The following is a 27,795-nucleotide window of genomic DNA, read 5'->3' as shown; positions in this document are numbered from 1 at the left end:
AGAGCCCCAGGTCTGTGGCTTCGTTCAAATCAGTTGAATACAGGCAGTAAACCTTTGCCATAATCGGAGTATCGATCCGTCTCTGAGTCCTCCGAGGAGCCAAACTTGCTTTCATAATCCCATTGTCGCCGAAACTGGAAGGGGGAAAATGGTCTGATTGTCAACACTCGTTCATCCGCAAAGGTCACCGTTCCCACAAAATTGGGAATTAAATTGTCTCAAACCAGACATCACTCACAAGCAGGGGTTGGCATCGCTTCTGCATTTTCTTTTTAAAAACACCCTTTCTGTTTGTATATTGTGCCTAAGTCACGGAGGGCAGATGAGTAAACAAGATGAATTTAGAAAGGCAGGAACTCTTAGGATCCCTAAGAACCTACTGATCGCAGTCTCTCTCCTACCCACCCTTTCCACCTCCAGCCACTTCCTTAGTCAGACAGTTCTGACTAAGGAACTGTAATTCATTGCTTCTCAGTCCTCTGTCATGAACTTCTTGAAGTCAGGGACCAAGGTTATAAATTATTCGAGGGCCGAAGGCTCTAGTCACCAAGCAAATGTTTTTAAAGGGAAGATTATTGGTGACCTGGCAGCTCGGGCTTCTTCCCTCAAAACATTTTAAATCGGGGGCTGGAGGGATGGCTCAGCAGTTAATAGCACTGGCTGCTCTTCCAGAGCCCCCCCCCTTCTATCCCCACCATCCATATGATTGTTCATTTCCAGGAGATTGGTGGTACCTTCTAGACTTTGAGGCAATCAAGCACATAGTATACAGACATACATGCAAGCAAAACACCCATACACATAACAAATAGCAAAATAATTACAATTTTATTTTAAAATTAAAATATTTTGCTTTACTTATTTTTGGTCAGGATTCTAGGCTCTATGTTTCTCAGATAAGCCTCCCATATTTATTGCATGTGACAGGGGGAAGAGAGGAAGGTAGTGGAGAGAAAGAGGGTGAGAGGAAGAGAGGGAGGGAGGGGAGAAGGGAGGGAGAGAAAAGGAGAGGGGTCAGGAAAATATCTGACAGAGGAGGACATGTGTCCCTCAGCACAGCTGTGACACCGATTGGCAATGGAATTGCCTGGCCTCAGAGCAACTCCATGCATCAAGAGGGAATTATTTAATAGTAGTTAATCATTCCCTCAGACAACTCCCAGGAGGAGGCTGAGAGCAATACACTTTCAAGAAATCACCCTCCTTTCCCAGAAGAGATCCCAGCCCTCCAGAGCAGGTCCTTGACTAAGTGCACAATGAACTTTCAATGGACCCCGACACAGCTTCTGGGGCCCCCACGTGTCTCCCTCCACAGACCCACAGCAATGCCTTCCAGAACTTACTCATTCCCTAGATCTCCAGGGGAAGCTTAACTCTCAAAGGCTACCACAAAAACAAGCCTAACTTAGCTAAACAAGGTGAACTGCCCAGCCTTGTCCTGTTAGCTAAATTTGCCAGGTTCCCTTGGTGCCTCCAGATCAGCCTTTTCAAAGTGACATGCGTGTATAATTTGTATTCTTGTGACAATCTTAGATGCTATTTGAATAATGTTTTAAAATTTTAAGTGGTCAAGTTATTCTTTCTCCCTAACACACATAGCTAGCATACCAAACCCATGACTTCACAAATATAATTACTTAGTATAAAACTGAGTTGTTTAAATTCAGCTTAAAGAAAGGTTATATTAAAAATTGTGGGACAGCTAGCTAAAATTATTGTTTTATTTTATAATAAATGAAGTCAGTAGGGCACACAGAGAAAACATTTTTTTTTCTTTTTTTGCTTTAACCTCAGGAGTCCCTGCCAGAGAATTGTGTGTAAGAGTCTGTGTACATCTGTGAGTATGTGTTTGTGTTTTGTGTGTGTGCATGTATGTTTGTGTGTTGATGTATGTATGGATGCCAGTGTGTATGCCCCTGTACATCTGCATGTGTGTTCATGTTTGGTATGTGTGTGTCTGTGTGTACATGTGTGTATGTGGCATGTATGTTTGTGTGTGTATGTGTGTGTAAGCATGCCTATGTATGTTCGTGTATATGTGTGTGGTATGTGTATGTATGAGTTCATGTGTGTACACATATCTTTGTGTGTTGTTCGTGTGTGTGTTTGCCTGTATGTGGGCAATGTGTGTGAATATGCATTCATGTGCTTGTGAACATCAGAAAATAACTTCAATTCTTGATCCTCAGGTACCATCTGTCTTGTTCTTGAGACAAGTTCTCTCATTGGCCTGCTGTCTGCCCACTAGGCTAGGCTGGCCAGCCAATGAGCCTCAGGGCTCCATCTACCTGCCTCTGCTTCCTTAGCACAAGGAATGTGAAGCATATGGCACTATACGCAGCTTTTATGTGAGTTCTGGGGATTAAAGCAAGGTTGTGTTTCCAAGGCAGACACTTAAAGGCTGAGCTGTCATCACCCTGGCCAGCCCCTTCTGCCAGAATTCTAAGGCATAAAAGGACCTCATTTTAACAACTGGTTTCAAAGCACTGGGATTTAAGGAGGTCTGATCAGTCCAGTCAGAGTCCTGGTCAGGGCAGGCCATGCCTAGGAGAGCAGGGACAACATACACTGGGTAGGACACAGGGCAGGCAGGCAAACGTGGCAGGTCTGGGACACTGAACACCCAGAGTGGGTCCCAGTGAGGCAGGACAACCCGAGAACCCTATCCCAAGAGGCAGAGCCCTCCAGCCCTCATCCCCTGTGATGGGAATCCCCGCCCCAAAGCCTCTCTGAAGACTGTTACAGGTATGCACAGGCAGTGTTTGGGGGCCTCTCTTATCAGAACAGCCAATCTTTCAGGAGAGTGTAAAGGAAGGCTATTTGATACGGACCTAAGCACCCCCACGCTGCACTCATGCTCTGAGACACACCCAGGGGCTGGCCCAGCGTTAATGACAAGGTAAAGCCCTTACTTGTTTCAGGAGGTTTTCCCCTCTAGTCTTGTAATTCATGAGGAGCTGAAGGCCTGGCTTTGGGGGTTTCACACCTAGAGTGAAGACATGTTCAGTGCCTAAGCGCTTCAGGAAGAGCAAAGTCTACTATGAACAAGGAAGGAAACTGACTGGACTTTTGTTTCAAGGTCTTGCACAAGCCAGGTAAATCACTGAACTACCCACTCTGCATTGGTTTTGCTGCTTTCTTCCTAGTTTTGGTGGTGTTTTGTTTTTTTATTCTTTTGAGGCAGAGTTTCACACAGCTTTAATTGGCCTCGAGCTCCTGTCTTGATCCTCCTACCTCAGCCTCCTAAGTTCTGGGGTTACAGGTCTTAGCCAGCATACCATGCCCAATTCTCCTCCCTCCCTCCCTTCTCTCTTCCCCATCTTCCTCCCCCACTCCAACCTGAGATAGCTACAGCATGGGGCTGGCCTAGACTTACTACACGAGACCTGGCTAGTCTTAAGCCCACAGAGATGGGCCTGCTTCTGCCTCCTGAGTGCTGAGATTAAAGGTGAGCACTACACTCAGGCTTTTTACTTTTCACTTTGAGACAACATCTCACTAAGCTCCCAGCCACGCCTCCAATTAGAGTTCTCCTGCCTGGGCCTCCTGAGAAGCTAGGATTACTGCTATGCTACAAGGTGTGGCTTGTGATTTGTGACATCCTGAAGCCCTTTTTAAATCAGAAGCCCCAGGCCCTTACTCACAGTCTCCCCAAAATGCTTATTCTCAGAGCAGACAGAGGTCATATCTAACCCCATTCTCCTTGATGTTAGGTCTCATAAAGTGAAGTAGCAAGGTGTGTGTGTGTGGGGGGGGTTAGAAGCGTGAAGGGCTTTATTAAATGCCTTCTGACCCTGGAAGTCATGAAAACTGCAGACAAAGATAACAGTCAAGACAAAGACTACAAGTAGGTAAGACTGGCAGCTTATTGGGCACAGGGTAGGGATCGTGGGGAGGCACTTACAAAAAGTTCTGTAATCTGGAAATGTTGGGCAAGGAGCTTCAGAACCCCAAATCTGATGTGCCTGGAGAACAAAGAGTTGGGAATTAATACCAACTAAGGTGGATGTGAGGGTACATGCCTGAGATTCCAGAACTGGGAAGGCTGAGACAGAGACATACTGAGACTGAAGCCAGGCTGGGCTACAGAGCAAGACTATGTCTCCAAACCAAACAAACTGAGCCCAGAATGACTGAGAAGATGGCCTTGTGGGTGAAGGGCTCTGAGCTCGGCCCATGGTATCCACCGTAAAACTGCAAAAACAAAAAACCAGGAAGGCACTGGCTAACCGTAGCACGGGGATGGGGCAAAGGGAGGGTTGGGGCAGTGAACAGACAGGCCACCCTACGGCTCACTACCCAACCAGTGTAGCCAGTGCACTTTGAGTCTGGTGAGCAATAATAAGGTGGAGAACGGTAGAGAAAGATGCCCAGTGTCAGTCTCCACCCTCTACATATACACATGTGTAGCTGTACATACACACATACCATACACACACACAGACAACAATCCCATTTTCACAATAATAAACATCTAACAAAATCCACTATAACCACTAAAATGAAAAGACAAACTGGCTGAAGGACTTACAAATGAGGCTGAGCAAAAAAGTCCAGTCCTAGTATGTAAAAAGTTTATAAAAATCACTAAGACAAACAAAAGCAACTATCCCAACAAAACATGGGCGAAGGAAATAAACAGTCATGTTTCATTATTCGTGGATTCCGTACTTGTGAATTCACCTGCTTGCTAAAGTCTGTGTGTAATCATGAGGTCAGTGCAGCCCTTTTGAGGTCATTGAGGAGCACGCCCAGAGTGGAAAATTGGAAACCCCTGCCATGTGTGTTCATGCTGAGGTCAAGCACTGCCCGGAAGCCTTGGCCATGCTCACTTAGGTAATTAAGTGTCCTTTTCTCTTCAGAGCTCCATTTTCTGCTTTTTTGTGTTTCTTTGTTAGAGATTTGCTGTTTAAAATGTTCCTGACCATCATGCTAAAGTATGGTGTAGGATCCAAAGCAAAAGAAGGCTGTGGTGTGCCTCTCAGGGAAAAGAACTCCAGTAATTGAGCTCCACAGTAGAGGCGCTGGCTCAAGTTCAATGCTAACAAATTGACTTACCTCAAGGAGTCTTTGAACAGAAACAAACATATAAAAATTAGTGATGACTTGTTTATTTTCAAGTCTTTTATAATAAAGATAATATTTAAAAATACACAAAACAAAAGCTTATATGTTGATAAGTTGACAAAAACAAAACTAAGCGTTGTGACTAGCAGTTTACAGAACCCAAACTTTACATCTCCCATGGGAGCAACTGTTCACTCTTCATTAATATAGTGTTCAGTTCAGCCTTAGAAAATGCTACTTCTGCAGATAATGAGAACCAACTATTGCTAATAAAAAGACTCATGAAACTCATAAACATAAGGGAAAATTCGACTATCCTTATCTATCACATTGGGAAACATTAAGGTTATAATTATTTTCCTTAACCTTTTGAGGGAAAAATCCACTCTCAATGTGTATCCCAGGTTGAACTTGAACTTGTGACCCTCCTCATGTGGGCTCTCTTGAATGCTGGGATCACACATGTGCTCATAGGCCTGGATTAAAGCAGGTATGAGGATATAGGAAGGCAATGAGGCTAATACAGGGAGACAATTTAGCTGTGAAGAAAACCAGCTTCCCAACCTAAGGATTTTACTTCTGGGAATGCACTAAGATGAATTTACCATCGCATAAATGTGCTTGTGATAACTTTTAGTTACCATAACAATGTTTATAATAATTATAAATACAATAAAACCCTAAATGTCTAGCAAATAAAAATAACAAGGAAAAAAGAAAGATATAGAAAAAGGGAAAATGTTAAATGCTTGCAGATATGGTCATTGTTAAATTGTGAAGTACCCCCTCACAGGGGATATGGCTCATAGTGGTAACAAATGGTTATTCTTGTTAACAAGGGAAGTTGTTCATAAAAGTATTGATATATAAGAGCAGATTACAAAAGACAAGGTCCAGCAGGACCTGGTCAATTTACTGGATCCATGTGTATGTGCAGACATATGATGTATAAACAAGCATATTGATTTTTGTAAGAAGTGTGACTAAAATGTATTATTATCTTGGAGGAAGAGCAAGAACATCCCATGTTTTCTTTCTTTTGAAATGTTGTAACTTGAACCCAAGGCCTTCTTGAGGGCCAAGCAAATTGCTTTGCCATTGAGCTACACCCAAATCTTGTTTTTCACTGTTTCTATTTCTAGTCTCTTCATTGTTTGGGAGTCTACAGTTGGAGACTTACAAACTTACTGTGATTTTTGCCACACATGGAAAAGAGACAATGTGAGAGAATGTGGTAACAGCCTCAGCCCAGTCAGTTGTTTGGTAACCTTGGTTACCTATGTATCTCCTACTAGGAAGCCACACACATAATACCCAGGAATAACTGTTTGATGAATGAATATTTGTTTTTAAAACTCCTCCCCTTCAAACTTGCTTTTTTATGACTAATATACAGTATTCAATCCCTCCCAAACACTATTAAAAGTCTTCAGGAAGAGTCAGAACGTACCACTTTGTGCTTGACGTTGAACTGAGTGCCTGGAGAGGGTCTTGCTATATCAGGGAGTCCTCCTGTGTGCAGATGGAGGGGGATGTCAAGATGAAATTGTTTAGACTCATAAATTAGACAACTGCCCTCACACTACACAAGCAACCTTTGTTTCCTGTTAGCCCCTGATCCACAGAATAAAGGGAAAAGTGTGGCTGGCATTTAAATTCGTAGTAAACCTCAGGAGCTTTGGGGAGGAACATGCATTTCCACATCTGGAACATTCTTCTGTGATCACTGTGCTCTTAGAATCTGAGGAAACTGACGCTGCGAGAAATCTCAAGGCTTCACTTTCTCTGAACCTGAGATGTTTGGGTGCATCGTGTAACTTCCATGCTCTAACTCACTTTTCACCATCATTTGAGGGGGGCTGCATCAAGCTTACTGAATTACACAATCACCACCATAATCCATGTGTCTTTTTTGTCAGACTCTGTGGAGAACAGTGAGAGCTTGTCTTCGGAAATACACTTGGCTAGTCATTTTTCCTTGCAAGTTCACACTTGACAAAATAGTGCAACTTGACCTCTGCTTTTTAATTAAGGATGTTCTATTACCCTAATTTATTAGCCTCTATCAGCCTCCCCACTTCCTAGGTATAGAACTAAAACTAAGTGGGAATGTTTAGTTAATGAGACTATCTCTGTAACTGCTAACTAATCGCACCTACAATAACTGGGCCCTTAACTACTGTGCCAATGCCAAGCACCCCCAGACTCTTGGTTTTAACTACAGACTGTCAAGACAGCAAGTGTAGGCTGGTTAGCCCCTGCTGTGGCCGTATTAGAGACACTGTAGTGTGGAAGGGTTCTTCTGACTCATCTATCCTAATCATTTAGACCATCTACTAGTAACTGTCATGACAAAACTGCCTGTGATTTTTATGATTCAGTTTTCACTCAGTAGGCTGGCCATCCATCTTATACTTCCTTGAAACTTTAAGTTTCTTCAAATGAAGGCCCAGGAACACAAACTGATGATGGGAGACTATGACAAAGTGCTGTCATTTTGGAGTACTGTGTATAGTGTATGCACTCAGAGGAGGGGAATTTCATGAACACCCTGTAAGAATCCAAGATGGCTGTCACTGTCTGAAGATTTTTTTCTGAAGACCAGGGCTTTCATTGGGATTTTCAAAGTGTCTCAAAGGCACCATGATTTACTGTTTTAGATAGCTGTTAGGCATTGGGAGAGATGGTAGATTACTAAGGATTGACCATTCAGTAGTCTGTGTATGAGATACATGTTATTCAGTGATTGGTAAAGTTTGGGGGCATAGTAGTAGTTTCAAAGTCATGCAGGAAAGCATTCTGACCTCTGGAAGACTCATACATGTATGCATGCATATAAAAATATACTTTAATTCACCCATAATAGTCCAGCAAAGAACCACATGCATGGACCAGCAAATAGACATTCAGGCAGATGAGATGGTTCAGCTGGCCAAGGCACTTTCTGATTAGCCTGAAACCCAAGTTGGATACCAAGACCGATATAGCAGAATGAGAGAATGAACCCCTGCAAGGTCTCTTCTGACAGCAGCATATACACCATGGTGCATGCTTCTCCCAATAAGTAAAAGGTAATAAAAATAAAATATATTTTAGAAATTCTGATAAAGGAAGGAGTAAACAGTTATAAAGTCCATGAAAGAATTCTGGGATTGGTTGTCATATTCTTTTAACTTTTGAGTTGTGAGTAAATATTCATTTATCTGCCTTAACAATTACAAGAGAGCTATTGCCATATTTTAAAGAAAGCTCACATCAGGAAAATTTAGGAAAGCCATGCATGAACATTCCCTAAATATGTTTGAGCTGTAATTAAAGACAGACCCAAGGATGATGCTTCATCTTTTCCTGTCTTCAACCACATAGCTCCAGTCCCTGTGGGAGGGAAGACCCCTGGTCTACCCAAGTCACTGCTGTGTCTTCAAGAGAGTGCCAGCTTTACATTCACAGGCAAAATCAACTACAGCAACCCCAGCCCAAGCAAGTCATGCTTCAACAGGGAAGTGCATGCATTCACAGATGGCATCCCTGACCTTCTTAACAACAGGCTTGGCTGCCAAGGTTCCCTGAGTCCAGGCTCTGCAGGGAATTTGCAAACTATAGCCTTATACTTGAATATTTTATGGCAAACACATTTAACTATTTATTAGTCAGTTTCCTAATTTAAACCAGGGAGATGGAATCTGCTAAACAAAATTTCCAGCACCTGGAAGGGACCCTGTTGCTCCTCAGTCAGTTTGCTCATGCTGGGATTATTTGGGGCCTGCTGGAAAAGGCCTGCCAGAGCTGTCATCATCTTCATGGTGGGACCTCAATTCTGGACCAAGAGCATATCACTCTGCCCAGATTTATTGGTGGCCAATATTATCGTTTTGTCTCTTTTTCTGTTGTTTAAAAAAGATACAGGGTTTTTTTTTTCACAACAAAGCATGCAAATTAGCCAGAAAACAATGAATTCCTAGTGTTAGACTTACTCCCTCCCGATCTAACAGCTCATACCAGCTCACACCCCAAGTCCACACAGAAGCCCTGAGGTGAGTTCAAGCTGCATAGTTGTGTCTTGCATACTCTCTTTTTAAAGGAAAAAAAATGGGAAAATGACATAGTAATGAATACTTTGCATTGGTGTGAGTTTTCATTTATTGGTACAAATTTAAGGTCGATTTTGTGATAAGTATATTTCTCCGCTTGTTTAGGTATTGTGTTTATATAGCTCATTTAGAAATGTAATGTATAATTTAGTACAGATTATAGTTAGTTACCTATGATAGTCAAAACTTAGAGTTAAGTTAGTTAGGATTTCTAGATATACAGATATATATTTGAGATGGATAAATATTCTTCAAACTTTTCAAAGACTTACAGAATATGGCATTGAAAATGATTTAGGGCTTTTCTTAACAGTGAGGCACAACTACTCCTGGCAACACCAACTGCATCAGAAGGGAAGATAGACATAGAAGAAACTCATTATGGAGTTTGCTTCCAATGTGGCAAGACTAGACATTTGGGCAAGATACTGCTCTTGTCTGGGCTGTTTGGCTTTATGCTATATAAACTGGACATGCAGGACCCATAGGAAAGTGACTGCTGAAACAAGATGGACATTGCTGTAGGATTCCTGTTTTGTGGAAGAGTCTGTCAGACAGTCTGCAGGGCACAGAGAAAAATGACTGACAAACTGCCAATACTGGTGGACAGTTTAAAGTGTCCTTCTCTGCTGAGGACTCTGCCAGACACACTATGGCCTATATGCTGAAGATGGAACAATACAGAAGAACTTCGGATGATTGACCAGGCAGTGAGTTGTCTCTGTCAGTTCTAGAGTTTATATATTATCCTTCTGTGGTCTTTGATGGAGTTGAAAACTGACAGTTATGATTATAGTTTTCCTTAGTTAGGAGTAAAGATAAGTTACATATAAGACTTTAGACTCACAAAGATAGGATAGATGATGGAATATTTTCTTTAAATCTTGCTAATTGTTAATGAATTAAATATTGTTAACTATAGTTCTTATTTGATAACTGTTTTGTTATATATTTTACTATGTTAAAGTTAAAGCCCTTCTTTTTATTTTAGACAGAAAAGAGGAGGTGATGGGAGATGTCATTCTGTAAATTTGTTTCTCTTATTGGCTAATGAATAATACACTCGTGGCCATTAAGAAAGCAAGATAGGCAGGACAAAGAGACAAGGAGGATTCTGAGAGATGTAGTAGAGAAATTCAAGATATAGGAACTTCAGAGGAAGAAGTCCAGACCCTCTCTCCAGTAAGATAAGACCATGTGGAAACACTTAGATTGATAGAAATGGGTTAATATTTAAGACAGAGCTAGCTAATAAGAAACACTAGTAACTGGACAACAGCTTTGTATCAAATACAGCATCTCTATGTGTTATTTGGGACTGACAAAGCTGTAGGACCAGGCTGATGGGAAAACTGCTCCTAACAGCTTTGTGGCACCCTCTTCTCCTGTCACCAGGATAGGCTTCAAGGCTTGTCTCAGAAGGGAAATGTAAACTCTGATCCTGCCAGACAATGGTGCAGGGAAGATGGTTGGAGGAGCAGCAGGCCCACTCCAGGAGATGTGAAGAGTGGCTGATGAGCAGAAACAACAGGTTGAAAGTTGGTGGATGGGATATCGTGTGTGATCATGGAGAAGAAGGAATGGGCATCTTGTAGGTTTGGCGGGCAGATTTCATCCTGTGTTGTCTCTGTAGAGCTGGGTGTTGTAAGAGCCTTCCTTTTGTCCCATTTCTAGACGATGTCACAGCAGAAGGAGGTCTTAGAGAGGAAGAGTAAACCTCTGTGTGAGAGAGGCCATTGCTCCCAAAGTCCCTCTCTCTTCAGGAGAAACTCATCTGCTACAACCTTCAGCTTGGTGCCCCACCTTAGGAGAGAAAGCTTTTGGAAATGGCCCAGTAATAACACAAGGAAACAGATCCCCAAGGCTTAACACAAATAAAAGCAACAGAGTTTGGGATATCTGCCTTAAGAAGAACTCAAAGAAAGGTCTGTCCTGCCTCTGGGGCCCCAGCTGCCCTCACAGAACCAGTAGTCTACCAGCTCCCCCTTCTTCTCACCCACACCACACTGACCAGAGCTTACTCAAACTATGCATATTAATGTTTCATATTTAGGGTTTGCTGGTGAATTAGATATTTTTCGGTTGCTGAAATAAAAATACTATATCCAAAAGCAACTTAAGGAAGAAAATTTAGTTTGGCTTGGAGTTCCACACGGAGAGTCCATAGTGGCCAGGGAAGTATGGCATGCAGGCAGGAAGTTGGCTGGATACATCTTTCACACGTACATAGGAAACAGAGACATCAAATACGACATGGGGTGAGTTTGTCAAGACTTTGGTTTTTTGTTTTTGTGAGACAGAATTTCTCTGTAGAGCCCTGGCTGTCCTGAAATTCAACCTGTTGACCAGTCTGGCCTTGAACTTAGAGATCTCTTATGGACTATTACGTTAACTATAAAGGTGTGTTACATTTATTTATGTTGCAGAATATTACTTAATCTATATGAAGGTATGTTACATTTGTTTATGCTGCATTTGTTTAATGAGAATGTGGTACCTAATTGGTCTAAAAAAAAAAAAAGCTGAATGGCCAATAACTAGGCAGTAGAGGGATAGGTGGGTCTGATGGACAGATAAGTACAAGGAGAAATCTGGTCTTGGAGTAAGTAGTAAGGGAGGAGAGAACAAGGAAGAAAAAGAGGGAGACAGCTGGGGCCAGCTAGACAGACATGGAGTAGGACATACAGAATGAAAGAAAGGTAAAAAGGCTGGAGACAAAAATGTAGATGAAGAGAAACATTGAATTATAAGAGCTAGAGGAACAAGCATAAGATAAGGCTAAGCATTCATAACTAATAATAAGTCTGTGTCATGATCTGGACACACACATTACTGCCTACACTCATGAGGTAGAAACAGAAGGATTTTAGTTACATAGTTTCAGGTCAACTTGGCCTACTTAATACCTTGAAAGGGAGATGGGAAATGAAAGTGGCATGTTGTGTATTGGTCAATTATTGCTGCTCATGTTATCTCCTCTTAGACATCCACCCACCCACCTGTGGACCTGCACAAATGGCCTTCAGACCACAGGTTGTCACTGGTTTAACCATTGTTCTAAAGGACACAAAAAGCCACGTGAGTGGAATGGAATTGTGCTATGCTACCCAAGTTGGAGGCACTGCCAACTTGCCTTCCTATAAACCAGTGTTTTTCAACCATCCTAAGTCTTTGAGTACAGTTCTTCATATGGTGATAACCCCAACAATAAAATTATTTTTGTTGCTACTTTATAACTGTAGTTTTGTACTGTTATGAATCATAATGTAAATATCTGATATGCAGGATATCTGATATTGAACCCCTGTGAAAGGGTCATTCCACCCCCAAAGGGGGTCATGACCCACAGGTTGAGAGCCATTGTTGTAGATGATGTGAGCAGATTGCTTAACCTCACCGTGTGAGTTTGGACCTGTCTTTAAGTAGTGTTCTTCAACTGTTTTTGTCTTCAAAGCAAAGAGAATAAAGTCTTTCCTGATTAACCACAATGGAAATGGTTTCCTATCATCATGCATCAGCAAGCATCTCAAACTCTTCTCATAAAGTCATGTTTTATTAGGAAAATAGTATAACAGTGGAACCACCCAATGAAAACATTGGAAACCTTTATCTCCATCAGTTGGCAAATACCCTCAAGACTGTTGAGTAACTCTCTCCACCACCCAGCTCGTCCCATTAGTGCCTTACAACTTTAATTAGCTCACCAAATGGGCAGAATACCAGAATATGGTATGGTGTGCTTCAGACATCACTTGTGATTGTATTATCAGTCTTACTAATGCTCCGGAGACTCTGCGAGATGGCCATTATTCTGGGCAATCCCTGTTTCCTCTGCAAAGTCAGACTTGGTAGCAGGATGGGCAATGGTCCCCTTTTCCAGGATCAGCTGTTGGTAGGATGTAGCTAACCCCCAAGAATCCATGTCTGAGATCACTGATCTCACATTGTATATGAGGAAGGGAAGCTGTTCTCAGGCTGAAGGGAAAAGACTGGTGTGCCTTCCTTATCTCTCACCCCTTGCCTGAAGGTAGTGACAAAGGACTCTTGGGTGCCAAGGAATGATGGCATCCAAGAGGAAGAAAGTGTGCATCCTTGAAACACCACATGGGCAGCTAGCCCACAGAGCAGCCCTTTATATAAAGAAAGGCATTCTTTGGTTGTGTAAAGAAAGAAGAAAAAAGCTGGACTTGGGGATTTAATGTCTGATTATAACATCTAGAGTTAATGTCAATTGGCTAAGACTGAGTTGGGAGGGCATAACAAACAGTGCTGAGCAGCAGATGACCCCAGCCTTGATGTCATCTGAGGTCGGCATATCCAGCACAGCACAGAGTATTGACATTTTATTAATGAAGGTCAGGCTCTGCTTGAAGGAACATTCCAGGGCTAACATGGAGGAGGAGATATCTTAGAGTAACTGTCATTTGTTGTTGTTGTTGTTTTGAGACAGGGTTTCTCTGTGTAGCTTCGGAGGGTGTCCTGGAACTCACTCTGTAAACCAGGCTAGCCTCGAACTCACAGAGTGCCTCTGCCCCCCGAGTGCTGAGACTAAAGGCATACACCACCAATGCCTAGCTATTAACTGTCACTTTTACAAGCACTATATCTTGGGTAGAGCATGGTTACCTCCTTGAGAGAGGGAGCTTACTGTTTTAGACAAGTGGAAGCCATATGGGCCACAATCAAAAACCTGACAGTAAAAGAGAAAAATGCAAGAAGATGGTAGAATGGGGTTTCTCTGCCATTATATTCTAGTAAATCTTGACATAAAGGCATGGATTCCAGTCACAGATGGGAACACCTTTGTGGGAATTCAGATGCCCAGAGGGAATTTCCACCTCTTCACTGAAGAGAAAGACTCAATAGCAGATGCATTGAAAGGCTGGAGAGATGGCTTAGTGGTTAAGAGCACTGGCTGCTCGTCCAGAGGACCCACATGGCAGCTCACAACTGTCTGTAATTCCAGTTCCAGGAGACCTGACACCCATGGAAAAGCACCAATACAGATAAAATAAAAAGAAATACTTTTTCAAAATTGCAATGAAAAATGCCAGAAAACCCCATTTCACTTGCCCCATGTCACAGCCAAGACAGCAGAGCCCAGAGCCAAGACAGATCTCAGCTTGGTACTTCCTCATGGGCAAGCAGAGGCCAGTGAGTGAGCTCCTGGCTCCTCCTACCATGCCAGGTAACACCCAAGAGGCTCTCTGCTTCCTGATTCTACCCAGAATCTTGGGGTGGTCAGAGTGCTGGGTGTTGAGGGAGATCAGGCCAACGAGCACAGGCAAGTAAGAATCATGGTCCTGCTTCCCACTCCAGGCTACTCAGGAGCTGCTGAGGATTTGTCATTTGCAAGGTACCTCACCGGACTCACATGTACCTTACTATTCCTCATGCTCACCATCCCCCATAGCCAGCACCTGTCTGCCCCACAGATGCAAATCACAGAGGGAAGAGATGCCAGGATTCTACATACATGCTCATTGTGCCCACACAAACACACACGCACACACTACACATATACACACATATATACTCACACACCCACTCATATGGGCACACCATACACAAATTCACACATGCACACACATAGCACACATATACACATACATACCACACACACATACATATGTACACATTCTCAGTGCACCCACACCTAACAAACACACACCCAACACATACACTGTTTCCCTCTCCCTCCTTCTTCCGTCCTCCCTCCCTCCCTCTCTCTCTCTCTCTCTCTCTCTCTCTCTCTCTCTCTCTCTCTCTCTCTCACACACACACACACACACACACAGAGAGAGCTATGTGAAACACCTGATTAACACTGTCATGGTAATCATGTCATAGTACAAACACGTATCAAAGCATCATGTTGAATAACCTAGTACATTCACTTTGCATTTACCAGTCTACCTCAGTTATGTAGGAGAAAAAGGGCTGAAAGTGCTGTGCTTGGGGGAAATGAGCGTGAACTAACCTTTGCCATCTTGGGAACCAGCCTGGCCCGGTAGAGTGCTGTAGGCAGAACTGCCCAGCAATGGTGTCCTAAAGAAAGCCCATGGGAGAAACAAGTTACAGGCAGGTAGGCTCAGCATTCACAGAGCCTACAGATTTAATTTTCATTTGGTTTCTTAAGATTCTGTTACTTTTCTTCTCTTCCCACACCCCACCCTCTCCCCATATTCCCATTAAACCAACCCAAGCTGAATTTTTGCACAGTCTTTAGGGATTTGTTTGTGCTCTGATTTGTCATAAAAGGGTAACATTTTCATCTCTGCATGCAAAGCTCAAACATTAAGTTCATAATTACTTCAGCAGGATTTATGAGTGTTTCTCCAGGGAGTTGCTTTCAAAATAAGATAAGTGCTATGCATGGAATAAGAAAGATTACAGTAATTACATTGGTTTCCAAATAAAATGTAATGGCAGTGGGGTAACGTGGGGACTCACAGATGCTGTGTGTACCCTTTGAAGCACATCTGTATCTCAGTTTCCCTGAACTCAGATATGACATTCCTTACCAGCAAGCTATGGCTTATTGGGAGATATGGGGCATTCTGCCTGGAAAGAACAAACTGATTGCCAGCCTGCACAACTACATGGTAACTATTTGTAGGTCCTTTGGTTAAGGAAGGATGGTCTCTAAATGCTTATGCGCCTGGAACTGTGAGGCAAGGGAGGGGTAGAATGGAATTGAATCGACAGCAACAGAATCATCATAGGCTATTAATTCTACTGAGTTTCTCTCAGTAGGATTGGGGTAGACAGCTCAGACAAAGAGAGCACCAGTGTCCTGATCTCTGTAGGAATCACACCTTTACATATGTATGTATGTATGCATGCATGCATGTATGTATGCATGCATGCATGCATGACCAAATATTGTGGTTTGGTTAGTTTTATATGGAGGCAGGGTTGGAGATGGCTTAGCAGTTGAGAGCACTGGCTGTCCTTCCAGAGTACTAAGGTGCAATTCCTAGTATCCATATGGCAGTTCGAAACCATCTAAAATTCCCATCTCAGGTGATTCAGTGTCCTCTTCTGGCCTCTATATAATCTGGACACACAGGTAATATAGTTATATGTGTAGACAAAACATCCATACACATAAAAACTTTAAATTCCGTCATTAGAATTATAGGATATATATTTCTATAATGAAAAGAACCACGCTGAGCAGAGAAAAATACAAAAATGTACAGTTTGAGAAGAAAAGGGGCACAAGGAAATGTGTTCAAGGAGATAAACAGATCAAAGATATGAAATGGAATAAAGGGAGTGGCCTCAGGACAAGACCCCACCCAGCTAACCTTTCCACTTGTGAAAAGGAATTAAAGAAAAGCTTAAGTGGTGAAGGAAGCCATTAAAAACAAAAAGCTGATGCAAATTAATTGAATGTTTCATCCTCAGCAAGCAGAAGTACTTGGCAGCTTTGGCCACGTGGTTCTGGCTTTAGAGACAAGGATTCAAGAAAGGGATTGTGGGATCTCCCTATGTGGCTGAGGAAAGCTGCCGAGGGCAGGCATGGGTCAGGAGTGTCCCTGCATTGCTTGAAGCTATGAAGGTGAAGCCTAGTTTGCCTTGGAGACTCCAAGATGTTGGAGATACCAGAGTCATGAGACTGTTGAGGGTTGCTGCTAACAGGGAGTGAACCAGCCCAAGATAGAGAAGTGTGCTGCAGTCAACAAAGCTGAGCAGAGCTGGAGATCTGAAGAGTGTTGGACATCAGACATGGAGATAGAGTTTGGAGTTTGCCCAGCTGGTTTTCAGTCTTGCTTTGTTCCTGAAACAAGCTCTGCACCGGGCTGTCCTCAAAATCACAAAGATCTGCCTGCCTGTGCCTCCTGGGTCCTGGGATTAATGGCATGTGCCACCACTGGCTGATGGACTTTGGACTTTTAAACAGTGTTGAGGCTGTTAGAAAGTATGGGGGCTTTTGAAGTTGGACTGAACACATTTTTGCATTCTGATATGGCTACAAGCCTATGGGGGCCAGGGAATGTGGTGGTTTGAATAGGAATGGACCTGATAGGCTCATAGATTTGAAAGCTTCATCATCAAGGAGTGGCACTATTAGGAGGTGTAGCCTTGTTGGAGGAAGTGTGTCACTGAGGGCAGGCTTTGAGGTTTCAAATGTGCAAGCCAGACCCAGTGGTCTCTCTTTCTCCTGCTGCCTGTAGATCTAAATGTAGAACTCTCAGCTTCTCCAATATCTTGCCTGCTTTAACATCATCATGCTTCCCACCATGCTGATAATAGACTAAGCCTCTGAAACTGTAAGCAAACCCCAATTAAATGCTTTCCTTATAAGAGTTGCTGTGGTCATGGTGTCTCTTCATGGCAACAGAACACTGGGTAAGATTGGCAGGGGGTGGGGGGTGGGGTTCAGTTATCCTCAGATTTTGGCACCTGAGGAGACTAAGAGGCAGTTATGGAATGTATTCTATATTTGTCTTGTATTCAGGCCCTTTAAATTTATTATTTATTATGTATTTATTTATTTATTTATTTGCCTATTCTGAACAATGCTGCTGGGACTATGTTTATACATGTCTAGGTGTAAGAGTGGAATGAAAAATGCATTTGGGATGGCAATTATTTAGGAGTGGAATTGTTGGCTTGCTAAACATCATTGCTGCTAGATGAGACCACAACAATATGTTCCCCTACCAGCCATTTGTGGAGATCCCCCTGTGCCACATCCTTACCAACACTTAGGAATTATGTTCTTAAGTTATCAGTCCTAGGTTTGGAGATGAAGTGAATTATGATTTTAATCTCCATATTTTATACAAAATAGCTATCAGCCCATTGTGGAGACTCTGAGTTGAAAATGTCTCGCTTTTGCTAACCTGCCTTGTATGTACTAGATTGTATATTAATTGGATAGAACTATTTAATTTTAAGGCATCTAATTTATCTAGCTTTTTCCCTAAGCCAGTGCTCTATGAGTCTGTCTAAGATTTTTTTCTAGGACTAGTGGCTCAGCAGATGGTGCTGATAAGTCTGACAACCCAAGTGAGGTTCCTGGAATCCATATAAATATGGAAAGGAAAAACCGACTCCACAAAGTTGTTCTCTGGCCTTCACAAGCATGCCCCATGTCATGTGCCATCATGCACACAATAGCAAAAATAAAGATCCCTCTCTAAAGAGAAAGAGATATCTTTGCAATCCCCCAAGCCATCAAGGTAGCCGCCATGTTGACACCAAATGTTTCCCTGTTACCAGGTACCTGACTCACTAGCTAGAACTGGGAGCCCAGCCTTTCGGTGGCCGCACTTCTATAACTCAAGCACCTGTTACAGGCAGAGGCTTGTTTCTGGTCTTTATTCTGTACCTTTGTTAGGGTTCACGTCTATTTTAAACTATGTGTGTGAGTGACTGAGTGTGTGTGTGTGTGTGTGTGTGAGTGTGTGTACATATGTGTGTGTGTGAGTGTGGGTTTGTGTATGCATGTGTGTGTAGTGTGTATGTGTGTGTGTGTGAGTATATTGTGTATTGTGTATGTATGTGTGTATGTATGTGTGTAGTGTGTGTCTGTGTGTATGTGAATGTATTGTGTATGTGTGTATGTATGTGTAGTGTGTGTCTGTGTGTGAGTGTATTGTGTATGTGTGTATGTATGTATGTGTGTGTATGTATGTGTAATGTGTGTCTGTGTGTGAGTATATTGTGTATGTGTGTGTGCATGTGCATGTGAGTGTGTGTGTGTTTGTGTGTGTGTTTATGTGTATATGTGTATATGTGTGCATGTGTTAGTGTGTGAGTGTGTGTGTATGTGTGTGTATGTTAGTGTGTATGTATGTATGTGTTTGTGTGTGAATGTGTATATGTATGTGTTTGTGTGTGAGTGTGTGTATGTTAGTGTGTATGTGTTTGTGTGTGTGTATGTATGTGTGTGAGTATGTGTGTATGTGTTTGTATGTGTGTGAGTGTATGTGTGTTTGTGTGTGTTAGTGTGTGTGTGTGTGTGTGTGTGTATGTGCTGTGCCTGTGGAGGATATGAGGCAGTTTCACATTGACTATTAGGAACTGAACTCAGGTCCTCTGCAAGAGCAGTGCATGCTCTTAACTGATGAGCCATCTCTTCAGTCCTGCTTGCTTCCCCTCCATTAATCTGTTGCTGTTTTGTGCTGTCCTGCCTCATTTATTGGCTTTTATCCTCCTAAGATACAGGGACATTTGCTATCTGTAAACTCTCATATCAGATTTTTTACTAAGAATATCTTGGATCGCAACACTTTTTGTTTTCATATTAAGCTTTAGAATTGCCTTGTCAAGTTATAAACAAAAGAAACCATCAGAACTGTACTGGGTCTATAAATTAGGGGGAAATAACACCACTTTGCAGTCTCCTTATCCATGAACATGGTTTATTTCTCCATATACTCAGATGGTGTCTATTTTCCCTCAATAGTTATAGTTTCCTGAATAGCAGTAGACAGGAGTGACGGGGTGATGGGCGTGAGACGGAGGAGGGTGAGTGCACATGCGTGGTTCAGGAGTGACAGGAGTGGGATGAAGGTGGGAAGACCTGTCTATTGTGGGTAGTACCATTCCCTGGCTGGGATCCTAACTGGATAAATGGGGAAAGGGAACTGAGAACCAGCATGCATTTATCCCTCTCTACTCACTGATTGCAAATACTGTGCAACCAGTTGCCTCCTGACTCCCCCACCATAACTGTGAACCAGAGTAAACCAACCCCCTCTCTCTCGAGTTGCCTTAGTGAGAGCATTCAATCATAGCATAGGAAAAGAAGAGGAGGCAGTACTCTCTAGAGCATTCACAATCTCCCCAATGCCCCACGCTCCTCACCAGAGCAGCACATTGTTAGAAGTGATACCAAGGTCCATAGCTGGTGTGAGCAGCCTATGGGTTCAGCCAACTATATAATGTTTGCACCCTTCATGATAGCATCATATGTAGTATTTTCACTGTTCTAAAATAGCCTCTGTGCTCCAACTCTTTGCCTCTCCCCTTTTAACCAACCCATGGAATTCACTGATATATTCACTGCCCTTATAGTGTTTTTGTTTGTTTCTTCCTTTTTTTCCAAATGTCATTTAGTTGGCCATACAGAGTACATACCTTTTTCAGATTGTTTTCAGTTAATAATATGCATAAATTTTGTGTCTTCTCGTGGCTTGATAGTTCATTGCTTTTTACCACTGAATAATATTCTGTTCTATGTGTGTGCCACTGACCTGTGAAAAGCCAGCTTAGGTCATGCCAAGTTTTGGTGGTTATGAATAAAGCCACCATAAAGAATTTATGTAGATTTTTGTGTGGACATACATTTCAATCCTTTGGATGAATACCAAAGAGTAAAGCTGCCAAATGGTACAAAAAATAATATAGTTTGGTTTTCCAAGAAATTGCCAAATCATCTTGCAGGTAGCTGTGCCGTTTTTTATTTTCAAGAATGAAAGTCACAGGGGCCATGCACACTTTCACCAAAATTATTGGATTTTTATCATTCTCTTTTTTAAAAAAAAGTTTTGTTTGTAAGTGTGATTGTATGAGCACACGGGAGTGTAAATGCTCATGTCTGTTTGTGCACACTAAGGCCAGAGAGGGCATCATGTTTCCTTTTCTATCACTTTCCACTTATTTCTTTGAGGCAGGCTCTCTCCCGGAACCTAAGGTCTGTACTTTCTCAACTAGGATAGACGTCAATGAGACTCAGAGATTCTCCTCTCTTCAGCTGCCTCATACACCTGCATGTATGTATGTATTCATGCATACATAGTTACATGGGTGCTGGGATTGGAACTCTGGTTCTCATGGTTGTACAACAAGTCCTATTAACTGGAATCATTTATTCAGTCCAGCTTTTGGTCATACTAAAGGTGTACAGTGGAATTTTATTGTAATTTTAATTATATTTACTTGATAACATAGAAGTGAAGCATGTATTCACATCTTTTTTTTTTACCATGTGTGCATCTTCTTTGGCCCATTTTAAAGTTAGTTTACTCTTGTCATTACATTTAAAGAGTTCTTTCTAAATCTTGGATATATCAATCAGAATACCTACATGAATAGTTTTTTTTCAAGTATTTTCTTCCTGTTGTGACTTGTTTTTCATTTTCTTGGCATTGTATTGTTAAAGACTGTAATATTTTTAGTGAACAAGAACTACCATGGTACAATAACCTTGTGTGCAGTAGTGGTGTGCATACCTTGGCGGTAACCAACAACTCTCTCCTTGGACTTAATACACACTGAACTAGAGGTTTCATGCCTGATACTGGAAAGCTAGGGCTTGTGATCCTGGAGGAGAACCTACAATCACCACTTCACTAGCCAGCAGGTATTACAGAAAACTACAACCAATCAAAATGCAGAGCCCAGTACTAATAGCTATATCTACAATGCAACTCCTACACAAGAAAAAGAAGCAGGAAGATTGTAAGAGCCAGAGGAACAGAGAGTTTGCTGAGAGACTGTGTCTCCTAGAAATGTCAGAAGCCACACCCATAAAGTCACCAGCATGATGCCTGAACATGAGCTGAACAGGACAGCAGTAGACATGATAATCTGAACCAGAAGAGGGAGGTCAGGGGACAGGGAAAAGACCAGGAGGCCTCAACACTATGTAACTACAGGCAGCTACGGAGTTCTGGGAGTGGGAGAAATTGTCTTGCCCAAGAAAGAGTACATCAATTTACTATCCAACACCAGATGGTCAGCCCTGAAAACATATATGTTTGTGATTCCTTTGTACTGGAGAAAACTTAGCAGGAACCAAAATCAGGGCACTTGATATTCCTGCTCTTGCAAAATATTGCTTCAAGGCCCTTTTGTGTAAAGGTCTACACTAACATGGATTGAGCAGGGAATGAGGAAATATACAATAACCTGTATATAGACACATAAGTATAATTATTTCTACATATTATTATCTCTAAATATACTACACTAAGGAAGTATCTAATTTTGATTATTATGACAGGGGTCATTTCTAGAATCTACTTTTTATCATTTACTTCCTGCTCCCATAAAAATCTTGGCTTCCATCACCTACCACCCATACTGAATTGCTCAATTCTAGCTTATACAGATAATAATTTGGGAATTATTGCTCAAACCCAATGGGAAACAACTTTGCCAGTCATAAAACCGTGCTTGTTCACAGTTCCCTAATCTTTAAACCCCGACCAACTTCCAAATTTACTGACGTCAGCCTTTAATGGCATGCCCAGTGAGCTCATCTCACATATCCATAATATATTCATATTTTTCAACTTCTTTTTTCTATTTTTAGCTTTCTCAAACTCCTAAATGTTGTATTAATTTGCATAAAGTTTACTCTTCATGCTATGAAGTGCTATACATTTTGACAAATATTTAATGTCTGTGTTAGCCAGTATGGCACCACACATAACAAGTTCACAGCCCAGAAACATCAGAGCACTTCATCTGTTTAACTCTTGCCCATCCTCTGGAAACAGTGCTCTGTATACTGTATGCATTTCCTTTTTGGGAGTGCATGTTTGCAATATGTAATGTGTAACTTCATACGTCTTAACTTTGAAATATTGATCTAAGACTCATCCATAGCTTTCCATAGCCTGATAACTCATATCTTTTTTAAAATCACTGGATAATATTCCATTGTATAGATGTAGCATCATTTCTCTGTTTACCTATTGTCTCCTTCCAGTTTATGTCAATTATGAAGGAAAGTATTATAAATATTCTGTGTTGGGTTTGTGGGGTGGACACTAAGTTTTCATGGCCTAAGAAAATACCTAAACATTTCAGGTGTGATATAGTAAGACTGTGTTTTGTTTTGTCACCCTCTTTGCTTAAATGGCAAGTCCCCCAGGTTCCCTTGGTGGCCTTTCTTTCTCCTTGTGATAAGCACTTGGAGGGCCATGACTTTTAGAACTGGCATATCTAAGTTAAGACCTTAAGTATAATAGGACCTAAGTAAATGTTTAATTAGTGAACGAGTCCAGCTTCAAGGGGCTGGGTGTGGCTCAGCAATGGAGCATCTGTCTAATGGGGCAAGGCCTGGTTTTGACCCTTTGGCTGCACAACAAATTACAGTGGCACTCTATGCCTGGCTTAGCAGCTCTAAAATACAATGCTTCTCTCGTTTTAATGTTGGCAGACAACGAGGATTGACCCTAACCTTCATACTAGTGTGAGTTCCTTACAGTGCATCTCTGATGCCCACAGCACATGTGGTGCTTTTGTGTGCACTGTGAAATTTATGAATTAAAGCTGTTTTATAATGAAATGATTGAGCCCCCCCCCCAGTTTCTTTTTCCCGTGCAGTATGTTAATTTCATTTAGTTGCTGCCATAAAACACTGCCACAAAAGCAGCTTCTAGAAGGAAAGGGTTTGTTCCATTTTACACTTGCTTCGAAATCACACTCTATCCATCGATAAGGGAAGTTGGAGCTGGAAGTCAAAGTAGGGTAACCTACTCGCACGTCCCATGTGACTCACTCACAGGCTCATGCTTAGCTAGCTTTCCTACACAGCCAGGTCTACCACCTAGGGAAGGTATTGTTCACAGTGGGTTGAGCCTTTCCGATCAATAGATAATCAAGACAATTCCTCACACGCATGCCCACATCTGACCTACCTATTTCCTCAGTGGAGACTTTCCTGCCAGGTGACAGTAAAGTGGCAAGTTGACAATTAAGGATAATTAAGAACAAACAGTGTGGTTTAAGATGTCATTGCAACACAGGATAAATATGAATGAAAAGTATTGTGTTCTATGAACAGCATTTTCCTGACTTGATACATTTTAGCATTTTTTATTAATTTATTTTTTATATTCCAATTCTCCTTCCCTTCTCTCCTTCTGTTCCTCCCCCTCACCTCCCATCTGCTCCTGGGAGAGGGTGAGGCCTCCCCTAGGAAGTCTACTAAGTCTGTCCCATCATCTCATTGAGGCAGGACAAAGGCACCTCTTTACCCCCCACCCTCCTGTGTCTATGCAAGGTATCTCTCCATACAGAATGGGCTCCACTAAGTCAGTTTGTGCATTAGAGTTAGATCTTGGACTCACTGCCAGTGGCCTCATATATTGTCCCAATCACACCATTGTCACCTGTATTCAGGAATTCTAGTTCAGTCTGACGCAGATCCCCCATTTGTCAGACCTGAGTCAGTGATCTCTCACTAGCTTGGGTCAGCTGATTCTGTGGGTTTCCCCATCATGGTCTTGACTCCTTTGTTCATATTATTGTTCCTCCCTCACTTTGATTGTACTCCAGGAGCTCAGCCCAATGGTTAGTTGTGGATTTGTGCATCTGCTTCCATCTGTTTCTGGAAGAGGGTTCTATCTTCTCTAGGGTTGTGGGTTGTAGCCTGGGTATCTTTTACTTTATGTCTGGTATCCATTTATGAGTTAGTACATACTATATTTGTCTTTCTGGTCTGGGTTACCTGCCTCAGGATGGTCTTTTTCTAGTTCTGTCCATTTAATAATTTTCAAAGGTTTTTTGTTTTGTTTGGGGGTTTTTGTTGTTTGTTTTGAGACAGGGTTTCTCTGTAGCTTTGAAGCCTGTCCTAGAAGTTGCTCTGTAGACTAAGCTGCCCTTGAACTCACAGAGAGAGATCAGCTTGTCTTTGCTGGGATTAAAAGCATGTACCACAACTGCCCAGCCTGGCTTGATACATTTTAAATGATCATTTCCATTTGTATTCTGATACCCTCGCTGCCCCAGAAGCCAGTTTCTGAAACAATGCCCTGCACCCTTTCACCAGCAGAGTATTTACATGGAAGACCTTATAGAGCCATAAACGATGTCTCTCTACAGTTTCGCAGAATTTTTAATCAAATGGCTTTTGCTTAAAACTTTAGAAGACATCTCTCCTCAGGACAAAAGTTAGTAAGGAAAGAGATTTAAAACAAAACAATACAGTATGCAATCAGTGCTTTGCAATTAAGCTCAGTCTGCCTTTCACAATCATTGCTGCTTCTTAGCCTCTGACAGATCAGTAGTTGTGAGACTCCCAAAACAACAGATAAACTTCACAAGCATGTGCCCTTTTGTGGTTTTTCAATGTCTTGGGCTCCCTGACTGGGATGAATCACACAATGAGAAACACATTCAAAGTTATGGACATGTTCACCACATGTCTATTAAATATATTAAACAAGAAGTTTGCTGCAAGGGTCTGTTGTATTTAGAGATGCCCACATGCAGATGGGTGCCTACAAAGGCCAGAAGACATCCTTTCTCCTAAAGCTGGAGTTACAGGTACTAACCCAACATGCATTCTAGGTGTCAAATTCTGGTTCTACATAAGAACAGCCAAACCATCTCTCCAGCCCCATAACTATTTATTAGAGCCATATGTAGATTATTCCTACATTAGGAATTGGAGCCAAAAATCCAGTGTGTTTTCAAAGACATTTCCAGAATTTTGATATTTATTAAATAACACCCAAAGGGACAGATTTTATTATTAGCCCTGGAGTTTTCTGGAGTCCTGACTTACACTTTCTGGTCATGCGCACTGAGCTACCTGTAACCTCTGGTGTGTGTGGGGGTGGTTCCAGGGCCCTTTGCCCAGGTGTTCACACCTTCCTCGAAGGGTGTGGTTTTATCATTCCCTACCATGGGGAAGGTTGCTTTATCAAACTCTCACTAGATTAAACTCTCTTCTCCAGGACCTGCTGATGAACCAAACCTCCTTCCATGAGCTGAGTATTATAATATAGTTGTGGAATGGAACTGGAATTAATTTTTGACTGTGGCCTACTGTAGGGCCTGGCTTCCCAATACACTCTTGGAAATGTCTTTGGGCCTCAGCTCTTGCAGGCACCCATAAGCCCTAGGGTGCAGCACTGGTGGGTTTGATCACTTTTCACAAAGGGAAAGACTACAGAGACAAAGGAAATTCTCTGACGCTCCACTTTAGGCCCAAGGCTGTGGCTCGGTTGGTAGGGGCTTGCCATCCTCAGTGAAGCCCTGGGTTTGATACCCAGTACCACACACATAAACTGAACATGGTGGCTCATGACTGCTTTCTTACTCAGGAGGGGAATGATCCTGAGTTTACGGCTGTCCTGGGCCAGTCTAGGACACAGGAGATCCTATCTGTAAAGGGGGGAGGGGATGGGGACAGCAAGATGACTCCGAGGATAACACGCCCAGTGACCAGAGTTTGATTCCAGGAACTCAGCGGATCGAAGGAGAAAACTCAACCTGTTAGTTGCCTCTGACCTTCCCACAGACCACACATATACGCACACAATAAAAAAAGGTAATAATAGACAAGTTTGCAAAATAAAATTATCTGTTACTTAAGCCCTCTAATTCATATCATCCAGTAATAAGTTGTTATATACCATCTTGGGGTTGGAGCCATGCTAGTAAGTGATATGTATACAGGAAGCAGACAGGTGAACATCTTTAAAGTGTCTCCAGCTCTCAGATACCCCTTCCTAACAGCACCTGTCTCTTGATAGCAACAAATCTTGGCACACATTACAAAGGAATCTTACTGTTTGTACTCAAACTGCCTCTGGCCTGCTCTTTGGGCCAGCCGGTTGCACGCGTCCTCATCCAGTTGCTTTTTCCGGTAACTGCCAGAGTATGTTGTCACCGAGGAAGCAGACCACCGAGTCTCGTCCAGCCATAGTTCTCGGGCCTTGCTTCTGATCAGTTCGAACTCTTTTGAAGTGAGAGGGCTAAAGGGAAGCAGAATTTCTGGAGCCAAGTAGAAGAAGTGCGACATGACTATGGGTGGGCTGCTAAGTTACAGCTTTTCAAGCCCTGGGCATAGCAAAACGCTCATTCCCTTCTAGTAGCAGGAGCTATCTCCTGAGCTGACTGAGATTCTGAAATCTGACTGCTCACAGAGCAGCTTAGTGATCTTAGGTACAGTTACTAGGCAACAGGTCACAAAATTCTACAAATAGTACCTCCATTTCAAACACAGGCATTGTTACTAATTTGTAAGTTATAAAACTGCTAGCCATTGATCTAAGATAAAAACTGCTTCATAATTATGGCATGAAAATACTAGGCAAAATTATTTGCCTGTTGGTATGGAAATAAATGAATGAATGAATGAATAAAAATCTTAAGTATGGTTGCTTAGGAGGTGAGAACCAGAGGTGAAAGAATGGTCCCCAAGGACCTAGCCTCATAGAGCCCAGCTGTTTCTGTGTGTCACAGAGCAGTGGTATGTCTGCTGGTTGGGTCACAGGACAGTCATTCTGGGCTATTAAAATAACAAGGAGCCCCAGATACAACCTCAGGTTCTGATATAGTCAGCTCAGAGAGATATTGTTAAAAAGCCAAGTCCTGAGCATTGCAAAGAATTGCCAGGGTTAAGAATCAAAGAAATGGCTATGTCATGGTGAACTCTGGAGCTGAGAAATCCCAGAGTTTAGCCCTTGACTCAGAATTCCTTCCTGCATGCAAACACCGTTACTGTTTGCCTTGCCACACTTCCTCAGACCCACCAACACTTCTTTGGCAAATCAAAACAAAATTGAATTTTTGTTTGTCCTTTATTTTGGCCACTCCTGAGGTAGCACCGCTCAGCTCTTAGTGTTTGACCAAGTCACGCACGCAGCGCTTCATAGGGCTGATGCTGCCTCAGGTGACTGCATGGGTACTGAGAAGCCACAAGTCAGAAGAAAAG

General features: G+C 42.3%; 1 protein-coding gene across 1 annotated transcript; it reads right to left on the bottom strand.

Moving 5' to 3' along the window:
* Window positions 1–29: 29 nt before the first annotated feature.
* CUNH4orf51 (chromosome unknown C4orf51 homolog) lies at window positions 30–26,942 on the bottom strand. The gene is made up of 6 exons (XM_051205865.1): window positions 26,648–26,942; window positions 15,139–15,206; window positions 6,518–6,579; window positions 3,905–3,965; window positions 2,913–2,986; window positions 30–134 (listed from the first exon to the last, which is right to left on the bottom strand). Exons 1-6 carry the CDS (start codon window positions 26,878–26,880, stop codon window positions 30–32), a joined length of 603 nt encoding a protein of 200 aa, XP_051061822.1. The 5' UTR covers window positions 26,881–26,942.
* Between the last annotated feature and the right edge of the window lie 853 nt (window positions 26,943–27,795).

The sequence above is a fragment of the Phodopus roborovskii genome, unplaced genomic scaffold, assembly GCF_943737965.1.
Source record: "Phodopus roborovskii unplaced genomic scaffold, PHOROB, whole genome shotgun sequence".
Lineage (NCBI taxonomy): Eukaryota > Metazoa > Chordata > Mammalia > Rodentia > Cricetidae > Phodopus > Phodopus roborovskii.
The sequence above is the reverse complement of the archived record's forward strand: the minus strand, read 5'-3'. Positions and strand labels throughout refer to the sequence as shown.